This window comes from Camelus dromedarius, chromosome 15, assembly GCF_036321535.1.
Source record: "Camelus dromedarius isolate mCamDro1 chromosome 15, mCamDro1.pat, whole genome shotgun sequence".
Classification (NCBI taxonomy): Eukaryota; Metazoa; Chordata; class Mammalia; order Artiodactyla; family Camelidae; genus Camelus; species Camelus dromedarius.
Genome location: NC_087450.1, coordinates 58,253,974 through 58,272,820, shown reverse-complemented (window position 1 = coordinate 58,272,820; position 18,847 = coordinate 58,253,974). Strand labels below are relative to the sequence as shown.

The 18,847-nt window shown below is 44.3% G+C and overlaps 2 protein-coding genes across 6 annotated transcripts in view; one reads left to right on the top strand and one right to left on the bottom strand.

Moving 5' to 3' along the window:
- Positions 1-136: 136 nt before the first annotated feature.
- Positions 137-12,167, bottom strand: ITGB1BP1 (integrin subunit beta 1 binding protein 1). 2 transcript variants are annotated; one of them, XM_031466545.2, is made up of 8 exons: positions 12,027-12,167; positions 8,746-8,937; positions 7,632-7,735; positions 4,987-5,065; positions 3,462-3,598; positions 1,572-1,664; positions 851-1,021; positions 137-396 (listed from the first exon to the last, which is right to left on the bottom strand). In XM_031466545.2, exons 3-8 carry the CDS (start codon positions 7,701-7,703, stop codon positions 325-327), a joined length of 624 nt encoding a protein of 207 aa, XP_031322405.1. In that variant the 5' UTR covers positions 7,704-7,735; positions 8,746-8,937; positions 12,027-12,167; the 3' UTR covers positions 137-324. The 2 variants fall into 2 exon arrangements, with proteins under 2 accessions (XP_031322405.1, XP_031322406.1); XM_031466546.2 differs by having other exon boundaries at positions 872-1,021.
- A 66-nt stretch (positions 12,168-12,233) lies between these two features.
- The window catches only part of CPSF3 (cleavage and polyadenylation specific factor 3), a 31,920-nt gene continuing 25,306 nt past the window's right edge, over positions 12,234-18,847 (top strand). Inside the window, exons 1-3 of one of the 4 annotated variants that reach the window (XM_010982678.3) lie at positions 12,234-12,455; positions 16,879-16,942; positions 18,660-18,757. In XM_010982678.3, coding sequence (XP_010980980.1) covers positions 12,406-12,455; positions 16,879-16,942; positions 18,660-18,757 — 212 coding nt within the window. In that variant the 5' untranslated portion in view covers positions 12,234-12,405. Of the gene's footprint in view, positions 12,607-12,685; positions 12,913-16,878; positions 16,943-18,659; positions 18,758-18,847 lie in introns of those variants that run through there. The other 3 variants (XM_010982680.3, XM_031466538.2, XM_010982681.3) reach the window with 3 other exon arrangements.

The following is an 18,847-nucleotide window of genomic DNA, read 5'->3' as shown; positions in this document are numbered from 1 at the left end:
CTGCCCTGGTCTTCCTCAGAAAGTTCTTAATGTGCGTCACTCCCTAAGTGCACCGTTAAGCTTATTTGTGTTTAAAAGTGACAAATGACATTTCTTTTTTTTCAGTCCCAGTAGGTAGGTAACATCGAGAGTTAACTCACTGTTAGACACATTTTAATAGAAAAACAAATGACTGATATTTTATACATTGCATTTTCTTCAGAAAACCTAGAGCAGAGGATCACTCATATTCCTTTAATAGTTCAACACTGCAGACTGAAAACAGGACTATTTAGAAAACAGCTGAACTTGCACATGAAGTCAGCTTCCCCTTGATCGCAGGTTTCACGGTTTCTCAGATGTCAGTACAGAGTCAAAAGCAGTGGATAAAACTTTGCAGATTGCTTGTGCTTGTTCCTACGTTAAGTGGAAAGATAAAGTAAGAGAGTTCATCAGTCTCTTCCTGAACTAAATTTGATCCTCCCAACACCTCCCCTAAACCTGCTCTTCACCGGTTTTGGAAAGTCCAGGACAAGCCTGCCCAGGCCCCGTGTTCCTTCAGAGAACTGCACATGGTAACAGGGGACCCGCAGCCTTTGGGAGGGACCATCACGAGTCAGAACAACAAGGTACAGAAGATCAGGGCTCTGCCCGTGGAGGACACACCGCTTTCCCTCTGAACCGTGAGCTGCCCCTGGCCTAACTGCTCACAGCCCGCAGCGGGTCTGGGCAGCTGGCGGGCCCGGGGCCCGATACGCTCATTCTTTATGTCCTGTCAGGGATCAGGTGCATGGCAGAGAGCAGCTCTTCAGCCTTTCAGAAGACTAAATGGTCTCTGGTTTTGCCGATCTGTTTGATGAGTAAGACTAACCAAGGTAACTGAAAGCCTCACCAGGCTGCTGCACTGATAAACCCACAGGCTGTATTCCTCGTTGCTTGCATCTGTGGTCTTCAGAGCCAGTAAGCTTTTTCCTGCCCCCAGACCGTCGTCGTAACACACCATCCGGATGATTAAATACAGAGCGTGCCTGTGCAAGACGTCCTGCAAAAGTCAGGGCGAAGGGAGATCGCACTCCTTCCGTGTTTCTCCATCCCTCTAACGTAGCACATTTTACAGTGCAGAGTCTATCATGAGGCTTTAGACAGAGCATGTCCGTCCCTGGGTCTGGCAGAAAGTCATTTTACAGGTTTTTTCACCCAAAGGGACATTCCGGTATGCTCAGTTAAGGGGCAATTTGCCTTTAGGATCATACCATCCTACTTAAGTTCTAGAAAGACGGAATGAGATGATCTAAGCTCAGAGTCCTGTTCTCTGTGGCAGCTTCCAAGCTGCCAACTACCCTGAATTGGCCCAGGGTCCTACTGAAATGCGTTACAGGCCAGCAATGGGGGTGTTGGCTTGGGCCCTACACACTGAAGCAAAAGCTCTTCCTCATTTACCCTAGAAAACTGGTCACTTAAGACCAGCTGCCAGCAATATTTACAAACCGCTCTGCCAACAGGAGCAGACCTAACCACAGGAGGGGCCTCCCCGGCCTGACGTCCCCAATGCCTAAAAACACATTTTTTTCCCCTTTAATTAAATTACTTACATACTGATCTGATGTGGATACTTTTATACCATACTTGGAAACTCCCATAATAAATTCTTCCTCCAGAGGAACAAAAGGCAACTTTCCATCTTGCTTCAAAGTAAAAATAAATTACATGATACATGTTAAAAATTATATTCTTAATTCTGACTAGTCAATTTAGTATCTGGCCATTGCAAGCCCAAACCCTTTAAAGAATGTGAGGCCTACATACAACAGCCCAGCAGGAATTTCTCTCCAAAGAGGCAGAAGAAATCTCCCCCCCCCTTTTTTATAGTCCACAGATTTGACCAAAGCTCAGGTGCATGCAGTCCGCGTGTATTGCTCTAGGTCTTTGTCTTGGTGTTAACTCTAGTTACAAACATACTTTTCACAGATCCTAGCCAGGCTGAAATATGTACATTAGTTTATACTAATGTCAGCACATTAAAGGATCAGGAAACACGCCGCAGGAACCACTTCTCTCAGCCACTTTATATCCCACTCAGGTGTTGGCTGTCTGGTTATCCCAGTGCCCCAGGGCTTCAGGCAAGTCAACACTGACGGATGGTTACTCAGCTCTCAAAAATCAGCATTTCAAGCTATTCAGAAACAAGGCCTAACTTGTCTTCTCTAAAATAAGTAAGATATTACTGGCAATCAGTAGATGTTCCATTCGGTAAAAATTTTTGTGGAACCATTTGCCTACACCAAAGAAATTCCGGTAAATGAGCTACATGCACCTACCTTAATTCTTGGGTCCTCGTGTGCAAGAGTAGCCTCTTGCCAATCAATTCTCACAGCAGGTTAAAGCAATTCCAAGAATCAGAAGATGGGATAACAGCAATGCTACGGTCAATAATGGGGTTTTGACAAGACCCGTTTCCACGGCGACGTGAGAAACTGAGCAGTCCCTAGCAGGATGGAAATAATCCTGACGCACCTTGCGGGGGAGCATTATCAGCCGCCTTTCAGTACAATACTTAGGTTAGTTGTTGCCTGCACGTTGTGGGAATGCCTTAATACTCCGAACTGAACCCTGGGATGATAATGGCGTTAGTCCAGGCTACCAAGAGTTCTCCGTTAAATGGCAGATTAGACTGGCTGACTCCCCCTCACGTGGAGGAGACGTCCTTCACGGTCACGAGGACATGAAACAGTTTATTTAATGATCCCACAACCGTGGTTTAAGAGACCATATATTCTTAAGACTAACACTGTGTAAGGGAATCTTTCCATGGCAGTAATTTCCCTTCGTTAACGAACACAAAGACAGGCAAGTCCATTTTCTAGAAACTTGAGAAGCAATTTACTAACTGTTCATAGTGTTATATCTTCTGGCTCATCCACTTCCAACACTGGTGAGGGTACACAGCTTACCATGTTTTATGCATAAACCTTTGATTTGTCTTAATTTTCCTTCATGATGGTTTTTTATCTTCTTGACTAGGATATATTTTTGAAACCCACCTCACCTCAATTCTCATTGGAAACAGGGTGTGAATAGATAGATATGATAGGCCAACACCACTCTGAGTTAGGTTATTTATTCAAAGAGTGGAAACTAGTTCAACGGAGATACGGTAAGACTTGCCAAATTGTTTTAAAGACAGACCTAGCTGTGTACCTGGTCCCCGCCCTCAGCTTCCCATTTAAATGAAGAGGTCAGTCAGCCCTAGAAAAAGTTAGAAGTGCTGTGTGACAGAAGACCTGTGTCTCTGTTCTTCTGTGACTCTGTCTCCAAGGCACCTTGTGCCTCCTCTGACCACAGCGCTCAGTGAGATTTTACCAGCAGTAAGAGCTCGGCTTCAGAAGACAGCGAAAAGACCTGGAAGAGCAGCGTCTTTCTCCAAAGCCACAGGTGCATGCCAGAATCTTTTAAAATTAAACTTTTTTTTTTTTTTTTTTTACCTGAGCAACATCTATGTAATTTATCAGGTCTAGTGGCCCTTCGAGACTTTTTCCCTCAGAGAGTTTCAGTTTCTCGATGGCACCAACATATTTTATTCGAAATTCTGCACAGGTGTCTGAATTACTGTTGCTTTGCCCTAGAGGGGGAAGAAAAACGGCAAGTAAGACTTCGAAAGAAACAGCTGCATTGTGGGGTGTCCTCAACCCCTTCCCAACAGGAAACAGACGGTGTCATCAGAACTTAAGCTTTAATAAGAATAAAAAATTTGTAAATGCAAACTTTCTGATATAACGAGAGAGAACTTAAAACTTCACTAAACTTTTCCTCAGTGATTCACAATACACTAAATGTATAAAAACCTCAGTAGGAATAAATGAAGTATTAACAGCCTTCACTTCAAAACAAAGGAGAAAAATAAAACGTCAAAGAGATAATGACCCTTATAAATGCATATGACATTTAATTATTTTTGTTTCTTTTCCCTCTTTATCATGTGAACTTTTAACTCTTTCCTGATTCAGGAAACCTGATATACCTCCCCGATTCAGTCAGAAAAGACCAGACTTTTATTTTTTTTCTTTTAACGTAGATGGAATAATGCCAGACAGGAAGTCCCTTACGTAACAGATGGTGACAAGTGGAGAACTATGTACGCCATAAATTCCAGACGGCTTTACAGTATCTATCATCGGTAGTAAGGAAATACTGCATGGTTACTGCTAGATTATGTTCACGTAATAAAAAGATGCCAACATTTTTAATACTTTAAAGGCATCCGGAATTACAGATAATAGACCTTATGCTGCTAAATTCCCTTCTGCATCATAAGCTTTTCTCTCCTGCTTGCTTCCCACCACTTTTACAGACCGAGTAGTCCATGATCCCAAAAGGAAATTCCAGTCTATCTCTACCCACCCCCCACCCCCTTGGCAACCACAAGTCTGTATTCTATGTCTATGAGGAAAAGTGCCAGGATTTTATACAAGAAAATGAATGCAGTAGGTTTCCAACTAGACGTCAGCTAACAGGTGGGTCAGGAGCCACCTTCTGACTTCAGAAGGGCTGCTCACTTCAAGTGGCTGCATAAATGTTTCCGAGGGTCTGTGACAGACACTCCCCTTCACCGTGTGCTCCTGACGTTAATGAGCTGGCAGATCTCTGAGCAGAGGGCTCCTTGATCTCTGTAATCAGCAAGACACTGTCCCACACCCCACAAACAATATTCATTCCAGTATAATTCACTCTGCCAGTCCATTTCTGACAAAGCCATTTTGACACTCCTAAATTTCCACACACTTTTGCTCTAGGACCATTATGAGCAGTTTGCTGCAAGGCCATGGTTTTCACCAATCCTTCTGCACTCCCAACCCCCGTTCCACCAGATCGTGGCCATTTCTAAACTCTTGCAAAAATGGCAGAGCTAAGAAAGAAAACCCCCAATACGCAAGAAGCCCTTGTGCTGCCCTGGTAAATCATAAGAACATCAGTTAACAAGACAATAAATGATCTAAGCAGTCTCCATACCTGAACTCTTGGTAGAATCCGTATCGAGGCTTGCGACGGTGCTGGACCGTGAAAGGCCCCCAAGGCTGGAATCTACAGACTGAGAAATAACAAACATAACATTAAAAAAAAAATTTTATTTAAGTACAGTCAGTTACAACGTGTCGATTTCTGGTGTACAGCACAATGCCCCGGTCACACATGTATACGCGTATATTCGTCTTCATATTCTTTTTCATTAAAAGTTACTACAAGATATTGAATATAGTTCCCTGTGCTATACGGAAGAAACTTGTTTTTTTTAATCTGTTTTTATATATAGTGGTTAACATCTGCAAATCTCCAAACTGCCAAATTTAAAACATAACGTTTTTAAACGTAATTAGAAGCACTATCTTCTTTACCATTCAAATTACTCATTTCTTACAGCTGAATCAACACATATAAAGTCAGGTCAGTTATTCAAGCAGATAGACTGTGATGGATTTTTCTAAAGACAAATTCCATAGCAAACTTCAAAAAAAAAAAAAAAAAAAAAAAGAATCCCAGCTGCTTTTCACAGCACCGTATCAGATACAGGCAGATACAGGCAGAGTCGGCGCTCTGAGTCTAAATCGAAAACACTACCTCTATCTCCTTATAAGGTACCTGTTATTTATACCGTATGTGAAAATCTACACCTTGCTTTCATGTTATCTCCACAGAAGCCAAAACGAACCCTATGCAGAAAGTGGGCAGAGAGGATTACCCTGTTTAGTGAATGAGCAAAGAGTCGCAGTGAGGCGAGGTGACTGACCCAAGGTTACATCTAGGAAACAGCCCAGATCTCTAGCCGAGGTCCCCGAATTCCCATCCAGAACCCCTGCAATGACTCCAACGACTACCTGGCCCACAACAGGTAACACAGGCCGAGGGCGGGCCAGAGTGCAACTGTCAGTGTGAATTACAAAGGAAAACTAACAAAACTGTCGAGCAAAATTCAAAGAATCACACGTTAGTGTAGTCTGTTCTACAGCATCACTCTCTCAATGTGCTTAATTTTTTAGAAATAACACTGGAAACTTCTGATTAAAAAAGTTAGTCACTCATTTACATTTCAAATCAAAATTAAATTTTAAAAGTACACTGAAATTTTTTAAACATTTAAGAAGTGAATCAAGGTGAATATAAAAATGAATCAAGTCTTAAATATTACTTCTTTCTTTTTTTAATAATTACACTTCTCGGAATCTAATCTAAAATAAAAGCAGAGCTGTACACACAGAGATGTTCAGCATCATATCTGTATGGTACTGAGAAATTGGAAAAGACCTAAATATTCAATGGGTGAGAGAAAGGAGTTGGAATTAAGAAGCTGTTACAAATTCAGGCTGGCTTCTGGGAAGCGAGTAACAGAGTGCTTTTTGTGCTTCAAACTACCCCCTGCAGAGGAAAACGCCAGAACCCAGTGACCCTCTGAACAAGGAAAGCAGGAAGGCAGAAACTGGCCTATTTCCCCCGGGTTCAGAATTACAACAGCAAAAGCTTACGTCATCCTAGAACACAGACCTAACAGTCACAGGTCTGCTGAGAAGCCCCTCAGGGCTCACCATCACCTACGGGGTAAGACACGTGACCCCTCCTGCCACACTCCAGCCCGGCCCCGCACCTGCCTGAGTCAGCAAGGTCCTTCAGGAATCAGAACATGGGCTCTGGTTCTGCTCTGTGAGCAGCAAGTCAATAAATCTCCCTTTATCCATTTTTTGATCTAGAAAACAGGAAGCTGGGCCTGGCCACTGATTCCCTGGCTGAGGTCCTCACACTTAAGGTAACTCCCTGACTAGCTTCAGGAGTTCAAAAACCTTAAAGAAGACTGTTCATTTCCCCATTGCAAGCCTGCACAGGATTCCTCCACTGTCAGGTTTCTGTGCTTTTGGCTCGGTGCTGACAGCTCAGTGACCACATGCTGCTCTTGCTGGAAGTCCCGAGTGGCAGTCTTGTGCCCTTCCTGCACTGAGTGGGGCTGTCATCACTCAGTGTGCTGCCCCCGGGCCAGAGGGTCTCTGGAGGGGGGCACCCCCTCCGTGCACCGGGCCACAGGCCCTCCTCCTGCCTCACCAAGTCCTGGCACTAAGCACACACGTCTTTCAAAAGTGAGAGCTCACAAGGGTGCAGGATGATAAAAAGGCTCTTATAGTAAAGATGTGGGCACCAGGAGGCTCAGTCCAGTGGACCAGGACTCAGGAATCTGAGGGCCCCACACACTCAAACACTCGACTCCACTAGGCTTCCAGTCACGGCGTTGCCTCACTAGCCAACTGACTCCGTTTCGTAAACAGAACTATAGTTACGCACACACGCATCACGACCCGAAAAGTCAAGAGATCCAGCTCCTTAACTGCCTGCAATTTCTATCAAGTACAAAATTTTTAAAAATCAGTTTTTCAGTGAGACCATTCAAAGGGCCTGTCCCACCTAGGTTGGCGGATTTAAGAATTTAAGAAAATCTACCAAAACAAAATTAAATCAAGCACAGAATGTGTCTCGAGTGCAAGAAAACGAATGTTATGAACATCCGGTTTGAAGACTACCAGCAGGCCTGCCGTGCGTAGTCCCCCTTCTGCGGTGTCAGAAAGAACAGAATTCCCGCCGCTTTGTGGTTCTGTCCCCGAGTCCCCTGCCCCTACCTTGCTCTTAGTACTGATCTCACTACTCTGGGAGCTGCTGCTGCTGTGGCGCTTTTTGCCTTTCCGGAACATCTTCCACCATAGCTTGGTCCACAGGCGCTGCCCTGGAAACACAAACGTTGTTTAGATAGATTAAGAAAAGCAACTTTAAATAATTTTACGCATAATAGGAACAAAAATAAAGCCCAGCAATTCCTTCCAGTTCCACGGCATGTTCCTTTTACTTAAAACTAAATATTTTCCGTTGACCACGAAATTTAGACACTGTTCTTTTTCATCCTTTTTCTCTTTTTGAATCACAAAAGTCTACCCCGATGAACCAAAAAGGCAGAAGCCTTCTTCTCATATAAGGAAGTGTGAAAAGCCCTGTTCAGAATTAACAGACATATATGATCTAGTTCTCAAAATATTCAAGTGCCTTACTTCTCTTTAGTCAATTCAAGACATTAGTAAAATACGTGACATAATTAGTTTACCAACCAAGATACTGAGATTCGGTTACTGTCTCCAGTACATGGTCTGTAAACAGCTGGCTGAGAACAGAAGGAATCGGTACCTCTCGGAAATGGGCATTTTTCCTGAAGTCTCAAGTTATCTTTAGGTAAAAGCTGACAGAAGAACATCGCCAGGTGCTGGCTCTCACCTCCTGGTTCCCGTAAGGCCAGGGCAGGAGGTGACCTTAAGTTGCCCAGAGTCTGTCTTATATATATCTTTCTTTAATTTTTATTTTTTTTAATTGAAGTACCGTCAGTTATAACGTGTCGATTTCTGGTGCACAGCACAATGTCCCAGTCATGCATATACATACATATATTCGTTTTCATATTCTTTTTTTTTAAATGAATGATTTATCCTGGCCCTTTTCATAGGGGCACATAGATTATACTTGGAAAATTGCTAACTAGCCAGCGTCATGTTTCCGAGTTCCAGTACTTTCAAGTACACTGTCTCACTTTATCCTCACAGCAACCTGGTGACACATTCATCCGTCCCAGGTGTTTCCTGAGGGTCGTGTGTGCCACACACCCTGCTGGGGCTCTGGGCCCCACCCTCAAGGGATGTACAGAAGGTAGCTTAGAACCTGCAGTTTATAGACGAGGGAACTGTTACTCACCTTTCAGGAGGGTTTATGAGTAGATAACCTAATAGATGTTCACTAAAAATTGGATCCTACAGAGGGAATAAGGGAGCTTACTACAGAATCGAAGATGATTTTATTGTTTTCGAAGGTTCCACAGATAGCGGTCTACACAGATAGCTTCCTTTCATTCTGACATGGTCAGTTCTTGTCAGAAAAACAATGTACCTGGTGAAGGAGAAAGAAGAAAGAATAAGTCACAGGGTGCTCAGTAACTGTCCAACGAAGCTTCTCCCACTGAATCTGGAGACCCTGCTCTTAAGTCCACTCACCAGCGTCTGACTTTAGGCCACTTACCCAAGACTGACTCCTGGGCCCAAGCTTTTTAATCAGCCCCATTATCCAATTTATTTCTGTATTTTTGCTTAACTTGTGGAGCAGCAAGAACATCTGATTGATTCATTCACTCCTGAGTTGCCGGTGAGCATCCACCAGTTGCTGGGGACACATCAGCGAGTAAGATAGGCCTCAGATATCAGGGAGCTCATTTTTAGGGGGAAGAGACGGACCAACAAGCAAACCAAATATAAAACCCATTATTAGGAAACAGTAATGTCTATGAGAGGAACTAAAGCAAGATAAGAAGATCGAGAGCGATTAAAGGAAGGGGTGACTATTTCAGATAGAAAAAGATGTTCTGAGGAAGTGAGAGTTGAGCCCTGAGCAACGTGGGAGCAGCCATGAACGTGGAGGAGAAGCAGTATGAGTGGAGGGCAAAGCAAGTGCAAAGGTCCTGAGGAATCACGTCTGACATAGGGACCGGTGAGAGGCCAACTCAACTAAGGCAGGATGACAGGTGAAAAAGATCACAGGGCTGGCAGGCCACGACAAAAGTTGGGGGTTTATTTTGGGTTTCACAGGAAGACTCAAGAGGATTTTAAAAAGCAGTCAAACGATGTGATCAGATTTGTTTTAGAAAGATGACTGCCTGCTGGGTAGGGCATAGGACAAGAGGAGAAAGAGAGAGACTACTTGGAAGGCTACTGTGGATAATTTGTTGCGAACGACGGCCTTGTCATCACAGCAAACTTTTCAGTTAGAAAGAAAAGGCAAGAGAGCCTTAATCCAAGGTCTGCACAAAACTGGGTTAACCTAGCAGAATAAAGTACCATGTTAGCAGTCTCTGATGGGTTAAAATGTTGGTGTATAGTCTATATAAACACATTATATTTTAAGTATATATAAATGCTACTTATATAACAATTTTAAATATGATTTTTTAAAATTTGATACTACTGTTATGAAATCCTGAAGCATCTCTTCAAATCCCTAGAATACTAGAATGATTTGAAAATCACTATAGTATATTATAAGGCCCTTTGCAACTCAAGACTCTCTTTTCATCATCAAACTAGGAGCTTAAGGGAAAAGCATTTATTAAAGCTTTGTTATCTGCTACTTTGTTGATGCATGTTCTTAATTAAGTACATCATTCTTCTCTCTAAATTATTCATACATAAAAATGAGGCCAAAGATACTGTCATTTGGATGTTCCACATATTCATCAAACGCAAAAATGTCTAAAGCAGAACCCATCATCTTCCCCTCCATACCAGCTTCTCCCGGCTCCTCTCCCTTTCAGGAAATTACATTGTTTCTGGATGAAACGGGGAAATCAGGGACTCCTCTCTGTCCTCCAGCCCCCACATCCAATCAAGCCCAAGATTCACTGAATACACCACCCGAAGTGACCCCTTATCATCACAGACTACTGCTACATATAAATACTTTCTCATTATCTGATGAAAGCAATGTACCCTTAACCCATAAAAACACATAGTTTGGAATGCAAAATTTAAGGAAATTTATAAGCCCCCAGGAGATATTTCACAGATGTGAGCCGTTGTCCCAGCCAGACTCTGCCACTTCAAATCTATCACCAAGCTCTATCCAAAATGATTTCTTTAAAACTCAAGTCAGATGCCACTAACCTGCTTAAACTCTTTCGCTGGATCCCAAAGCTAGAGACTGAAGTCAAAGCTCTTTGCCGGGACATGCAAGGTCCTCCATAACCCAGCCCTATCTACCTCTCCAGTCTCATCTTCCACTACCAGCTTCACACTTAACGCAAAACTGCTTGCGGTTGTCAGCGTGCATGGCGCTCCGTGTTTCCACGCTGTGCTCCCGCCAGTCCCGCTGCCTGGAGTGCCCTTCCACCCACTATTCACTCAGTCTAACGACAGCCGCCTTTCAAGACTCAGTTAAGGCTGCATCTTTTGGAAGCCTCTCTTGGATCTCCAGGCTGGGCTAAGGGATGTCTTTCACAGCTTGAGTTTATACCCTCATCTTAGCATGAGTCTGCTACTGCCTGCTTTTAACTATCTCACTCTGAACCTGAACTCCTCAAAGGCGGCGGCGGGGGGGGGGTGTGGAGGGGGGTGGGGGGGTGGCGGCTAGGTCACTCAGCTCTGTATACTCAACGCCTGCCACAGCCTGGCAGAGGACATGCTTAATGAACTGGAGAACTTTCTTGTGAGATAACACCCAGATGACAACTCCCACATAGTGAGCGCCTACCGTGTGCCGCCCAGTACTAGGTGCCATATGTACCTCTGACCCTGTCTACTGACCAGCAAGGCTGCAGTATTACAGCCCTTTCAAATGAAGCAGCCAAAGCTCAAAGTTTATTAAGCCGCTTGCGAAAGGTCACCAGGCTAATAGTGGGTGGGGCAAAGTTTGGAACTTGGTCGAGCTGGCTCCAAAGCTCTCCCTACACCCCAGCGTGGTCCCCTGGTATTCTTCGCTGTTGCGGAGCGCTCGCCACGTGCTAGTGCGCCTGATGACAGTAAACAAAACAGACACAATCCCGCCCACCCTGTGCAGCGGGGGAAGAGGGTGAAGCCCCAAGGGATGGGGAAACCAACAGGAGCCCGCACAAAGAGTGGGCGCTCGTCACCGCTCCTCGAATCAGAGCCTGACACGGGGAGCAGCCCCGCGGATGCTCCCACTCCGTCACCCTTCCGACGGAACCCATCCACACACCGCATCGGTTCTCATCGGAGCTGCAGTCCCTCCCCAGACAGGGACTGGGCACTGGGGCACTGCCTCCTCCCGCAGGCCCAGGCCCGCTCCTTCGCTCCCGCTGCCCGCCCGCGCCGCCTCGGGGCCTGGGTCCCCCACCCAGGGAAGGCGGGTCCCGGCGGAGATTGCGCGGCCCCACCCATCCGCTCCACCGCGGGGCTCCCCGCCGGCGCCGCCCTCGGGGTCCCGGTTCCCGGCCAGGTCCAGGCAGGGCGCGGCGAGGGCTGGGGTCTCACCTCAGAGCCGCCTCGGGTCGGGGTCAGACACCCACCGCCCCGGCAGCCAGAGCCGCAACAGCCACTCCCGTTCTAATTCCAGCGCCAGCTTTTCCGCCCCCGTGGCCCAGCCCTCCGGGCCCCGCCTCCGAAGCCTCGCGCAGGCGCAGTCCTGACCCCGCCCCAGGTTCCTGGACCCAGAGTGGGGAGGAGCCTCGCGAGCCCAGTTCTCCGCCCGGAAGTCGGAGGGAGGAGCCTAGGGTCGCGGGCGCCGTGGTGCCGGAAGTTGTGCTCTAAGTGGTTGAGGTTCTTTCTTTGGTTCCCTGTGGCTGCTCTTCCAGTTTAGAGACTCCGGCGACCTGTTTGTTCCTCATCCCCGCTTCGCCTTCAGACTTCTGAGATGTCTGCGATTCCTGCGGAGGAGAGTGACCAGCTGCTGATCCGACCCCTGTAAGGGACCAGCGAGAGACGGAATGCAGCCACGGCTGTGAGGCGAGGAGGGTAACCGGATGGTTGGCTTCCTCAGTCGCCCCGACGCCAGCACGCCTCGGCAGCCTGCCCTGGGTCCGCAGTTGCGGGCCAGGCCTCTCCGGCTGAAGGGGTTTGGAGAACTGTTGATCGGAAGGGGCCTGCTAGGTTGAATGGGATTTTGCTTTTTCTTCAGTCTCAAGGGAGGAGAATATGTTGGAATTGGAGGGCGAGGGGAAATGGTTTAAGGAGCCGCTTGGCGTTTTCATATGCACCAAAGAGTAGCAGTCTCTAAGGGAACCGGTGATGCTGAGGATGGCAGAGGAGATGAGGATCTGGATAAGGCTGTAGCAGTGCGAGGAAGAACTAAGTCTGTTTCTTACCCCCAGGACTTGATATTTTTCAAGATGTGAAACACGAAATAAACTAGGGACTTGATGTAAGTTCCATTCAGAACTCAAACTCTAGGAGAATAAGGAAGGTGGAAAGTCGGAGAGGAGAAAAAGCAGAGGTGTTAAGGACGAAAATCTCAGCCCTTGATTGTCCGTGAGAAGGCTAGCCTTTAATTGGAAATGGCCACCTTACAGATCTGGAACACTGCTTAGAAAGGGAAATACAAATGTGGGCAGCTTATTCTATAAACGAGCAGTTTGAATCCACAAACATGTTTATTGTTAGATATGAGTTAGCACCACACGAACGTGTGCGTTTTTCAAAAGGTAGAAAGTATCTCCTTTACACCTTCATTTAATAAGGACTCGGTGAGCACCTACTGGGGACAGAACACAAGTTTACCACTGCTTAGTTCACACCTGTCCTCTCTCCCTGTATTCAGCAAGCACTGAGCAAGCGTCAAGCACCACACTAGGCACTGGGGATACAAATAAGACATAGGGCTGAGTTAAGTGAATTCACCCTTTTGGAGGGAATTGCAGTGCCAGGTGCAAAGTACTGGAGTGATAGTTTGGAATAATAGCAAACCGTTACTTTGGAGTCAGACTTGAAGTCTAATCTATACTTGATTACTAGGACAGCAACCTCACTGAACCCATTTCCTCATGTGGAAATAATATAGCAACACTTAACTGTGTTGAGTAAAGCTCATGGTAGGTGCTCAATCAATGGTGATTACTGTAAGAGTACAGGTAGGTATTGCACTGAGGCCAAGGACTAGGGAATTCCAACAGAGTGAGATGAGAATGCCATCTCCTGCATCCTGGAAAACATGACGCATGAGCTGAGTCCTAAAGAATGAGTAGGAATTAAAGACAGCTGAAGTGTGGGGGTGAGGATGTTCCAGGTGGAGAAAGTGGCACGTGTGAGGATGAGAGGTCACGGTTTGTGGCCAGAATCCTCATGGCTGCAGCCAAAAGACTAGCACATGAGATGGTAGAGGCTGTCGGGGTCCAGTTTATGAAGGACCTTGTATACAGACTAAGGATTTGGGGTCTTTATTGCCAGTTATAAGGAGCCAAGGAGGGATTTTAAGCAAGGATGGGATGTGGTGGGAATTAGGTTTTGGGAAGATTGAAGATGCTCCTAGCAGCAGTGTAGCAGATGAAAGGGTGGTTTAATTGGGGAGAATTCAGTAGGATGAAATTGAAATAATCCAAGTGATAAGCAATGAGAGCCTAGAATGAGTGAAATGAGCACTAGTGGTTTGGAAAGAGGTTTGAGAGTGTAAGGAAGTGAAATCTAGAGCATTGTAACTGATCAGATATCTTGGAAGGGGCAGTTGTGGGGAGGGAAGGCAGGGCAGAAAGGAGTGTTAGGGCGAGTCCGATTCCTAGGTTGGATACCTGGTAAATGATCGTGTTATCACTCAACGAGCATAGGAGATGGGGCAGGTCTGGGTAAACTTGAGAGTTTCGTTGTTTAATAACAGCCTTATGGAGATTGAATTCACATCAGCACTCATTTAAAGTGTACAAAGCAATGGTTCTTTAATATATACACAGTTTTACAACTATCACCACTATCTAATTCCGGAACATTTTTGTCATTCCAAAAAGAAGCCCGTACATCCATTTCCCCCCAGCTTCCCCAGCCCTAGGCAACCACTGATCTACTTTCCCTCTCTACAGAGTATCCTGTTTTGCACGTTTCCTATAGATGGGTTACAATATGTAACCTTCTGTGACTGGCTTCTTTCATTTAGCATAATGTTTCCAAGGTTCATGATTTGGGACTTTTTATTCATATTTCTTGAGATTTACTGCATGTCAGGCACTGTAGGTATACAGTGGTGAATGGAACAGACAATGTCTCTGCTGTTAGGAGCTTTCATTTTAATAGTGAGAAACAAGCCATAAATAAGTAGATCCAATAACTTCATGTAGTTGTGTTATGATAGAACGATGTGAAGGGCAGATGAGGTGACATTCGAACTAAGACCCAAAGGATACGAAGGAGCCAGTTTGTAAATATCTGGGGGCAGAGCACTCTAGGAAGAAAGAGCAAGGGCAAGAGACTTGAGGTGCAAGTTTGTTTGGCATATTTGAGTATAAAGTGCCTGTGAGGTGTCCCAGTGGAGATACCAACTCCAGGTGACTATTAGAGGTCTGGAATTCAAGGGAACAATCTGGGCTACAAATACAGATTTGGAAATAAGCAAATGTGAAAATGAAGATCAGGAAAACTGAGAAGAGGGCCAAGGAGAGAACCCTCAGAATATCAGCATTGGAAGGATGGGCAGAAGCAGCTGAATAAAGGAAACTAAGGCAGAAAACCAGCAGGACAGCAGGAGAGCATGAAGTCGGAGAAGGAGGGATGATGTGCTGCCGGGAGAATGAGTTAGACGAGGACTAACAAGGGCTGTTTGCTCTCAGCAACAAAGAGCTGCTTTGCAAGGAGGATTTCAGAAGAGTAGTTGGTAAAAAGCCAGACTGCAGTGGGTTGAGGGGAGATGAGGAAATAGAGGCAGAGAGTGTGCACAGCTTTTAGAAGCGGGCAGAGAAAAGGAATAATGTGGAAACTAAAGGAAATTTGAATGAAAGGATTTTAATTTGGGGATGGGCATGACTGGCCTGTTAAAACACCGATGACCAAGAGAGGACAGGGAAAAGCCAGTGATGTAGCAGGAGTCAGTTCCTCCGAAGGAGGGAGTGTGCAGAATGTAGAACCATGGTGGGAAGATTAGCCTTAGAAAGGTCCCTGTACAGGAGAAGTGGAAGGAAAGATGCAGATGGGTTGGTAAGTGAAGTGGAGGAAATTGACAAGTGGACAGCATAATTTTTTCATGCAGAGAAAGCCCAGGCTTCTAGTGGAACAGGACTGAGGGCTGGAAAATTTAGGAGAGAAAGTTTGAGATAGTTACTACACTAACTGTAGGAGAAACAGAACTAGGGACACTCTTAAGAGGGAATGTCCTAGGTTCAATCCCCAGTACCTCCATTAAAATAAATAAGTAAATAAATGGAAACCACCCCCCAACACACACACACACACACACACACACACACACACACACACACACACACACACACACACACACACACACACACACACACGAAGCCTAGAGGCCAGTTAAAATGGAAGGCCAGGAATTCTTGGTATCACCACAGTGGTTTGATTTTCTTTATCTGCATCCTCTGACGTAGGACCTTGTTTTGAAGATAGATGCATCTGATGCCTGTCTCTTAGTAGACAACGAGTTCTTGAGGTCAGGTTCCTGGTATCGGACATTTCCATATGCTGGGTACTTAATACAGTGCTTGGCAAACAGTAACTGCTTAGCGAGTGAGTGTGCGCGTTGTGAGCTAGAAATGGGGAAAGGCATCGAAGAAGGTGAGGGATTTGAAAAACAGGTGAGGTTTCACTTAAAGCCTTCTGGTAATTGGAAGATAAGTCTGTTTTATTAATATAAGAAGAAGGGGAAGTTGTGTAAGTCCTTGGTATAAAATATAATGAAATAACAGGATGTAGAAGGAAAAGAGACAGATTCACAGGTATGAATAAGATAAGCCTACTTAAACTTAAGCTATTTGGTAAGTGTGTATTATCTTTTAAAAAAAATGAAAGAATATTGAAGTGCTTATGGGTTTACACTTAAGTGCTCATTCTAAAAGTGTCATTGAATAATTTAATCACCACTAGTTTACATTTTAAATACATCATAGTTTAACCCTAACATTCAGAAGGTTGGATTTAACCTTTGAGCTTCTTGGTTCTAAATCACCCTCTCTCACAATTTGAACAACTAAAAGATCCCTGAAGTCACTTTTCATCTTTTCCCACATTGGCACTTTTCTTCCCTATCTTTGTAATTTTGTGAGACCATCATCTGCCTCAAGTGAGTGCTGTCATCACATGGGACATAGTTTAAGTTGTAAAAAACTTTGAATTTATTTGGCTTCATTTTGATTGTTTTTTAATCATTTGTATTTCTTCCCTTGAATGTTTACAGTGGAGCTGGACAAGAAGTAGGAAGATCATGTATTATTCTGGAGTTCAAAGGAAGAAAAATAATGGTAATTATTATTTGGTAATCAGGTTAACAGTAAGGCTCTGTCTGCATTCGGTGTTAAGTCTTTTCTAGTACAGTACTTATCTGTTTAGCTCCCAGAAAAATGTCCTAGTTGGAGATGTATTCTATGCTGTAAAATGTTAATGTGGGAAACTAATATACCTTCCACTTAGTAATTTGACAAAACATTAAGTAAACTGAGAATATATATTCCAAGGTTGTAAAATTATCAGCTGGATCTCCTGAACTATTGCTTCTTCAAAGTCCATCTTCTATTCCTGAAGCTCTGGCCAACCTAACTGCCGCACCCTTGGTGGAAGACACCAAGGAACTGGCCACCTGAACACACGCACAGCTCCAGCTGTCCCCACGCAGTGCAGCCCTGGTACCAGCTTAGGTACCTCAGTCAGCACTAGGGCCCCTGGCCTTGGGCAAGTCAGTCTCTCCGATAAGCCCATTTCCTTCCCTGAGAGTTAGAGGGAGGGGTCGTCTCTGTGGTCCTCGTTAGAAAGGCGATTCACGGCTTATCGTGTTCTTGTGGTTCCACTCTGCTTCTCCCACTCTTAAAAGAACAGGTGAAGTTTGCAGCCTGGAGATTGTCATTCAAGTGAAGTAAGCCAGAAAGAGAAAGAAAAATACCATATAGTATCACTTACATGTGGAATCTAAAAAAAAGACAAATGAAGTTATTTACAAAATAGAGACAGACTCACAGACATAGAAGACAAATGGTTACCAGTAGGGGAAGGGGGTACGAAGGGATAAATTGGGAGTTTGAGATTTGCAGATACTAACCACGATACATAAAATAGATAAACAACAAGTTTATACTGTACGGCACAGGGAACTATGTTCAATATCTTGTAGTAACCTATAATGAAAAAGAATATGAAAACTAATGTATGTATGTATCTGTATGACTGGGACATTGCTGTATACCAGAAATTGACACAACACTGTAAACTGACTATACTTCAATTAAAAAAAAAGGCATATAGCAGACATGATTGTCTTTTTAGTCATTTATTGTATTAATATGACAAAGACACCCCAAAAATGAAGATTTAACTCTAATGACTGCCTCTTAAGAATTTGCCTTAAAATACTTAAAGTGCCCTGATCAGGGAAGTTTCCTATTTCTAATCGTTGTCTTCTCACAACAGTCAGATCTGGTGGTAGTAAATCTATAAACTGTAAAAATGGTGGCCATCTTCTGATACTAAATTTCTTGAAAAAGAGCTCATTCATTGTTAAGAGTGCCTACAAGAAGTAGCTGGAAAGAAGATGTCTTGCATTTGTGTTCTGTGACTCTAAATGGGCATTATATTTTAGGTTCATTTGGGAAGTTAGAATCGTTAATGGTGTATTTGCCCATTTAATAAGAATTGCATGCCAATAAATAACAAGTTCATACTGTGTAGCACAGGGAACTATATTCAATATCTTGTAGTAACTTATGGTGAAACAGACTATGAAAACGAATATATATATGTACTTGCATGACAGAAGCATGTGCTGTACACCAGAAACTGACACAATGTTGTAAACTGACTATACTTCAATAAAAAATATATATATACAGAAAGAATTGCATTCCAAATGCTAGTGTATGGAGTCCATCTGGTGTAGTGCAATGGATTAGTTATAATTATTGTTTATTTGTTGAATGAACTTTAATGAAGTGTGGAGGTGACTGTGATCTTGTTCCCCATTTCTTTCAGCTGGACTGTGGGATCCACCCTGGCCTAGAAGGAATGGATGCTCTTCCTTATATTGATTTAATTGACCCAGCTGAGATTGATCTCCTACTAATTAGTCAGTAAGGCTTTTTTTTTCTTTATTAAGGACACTGTTTTTCAATGACTTTTGCTATAAAGATCGCTCTTTACCAGATTTTAAGATTCTGGTG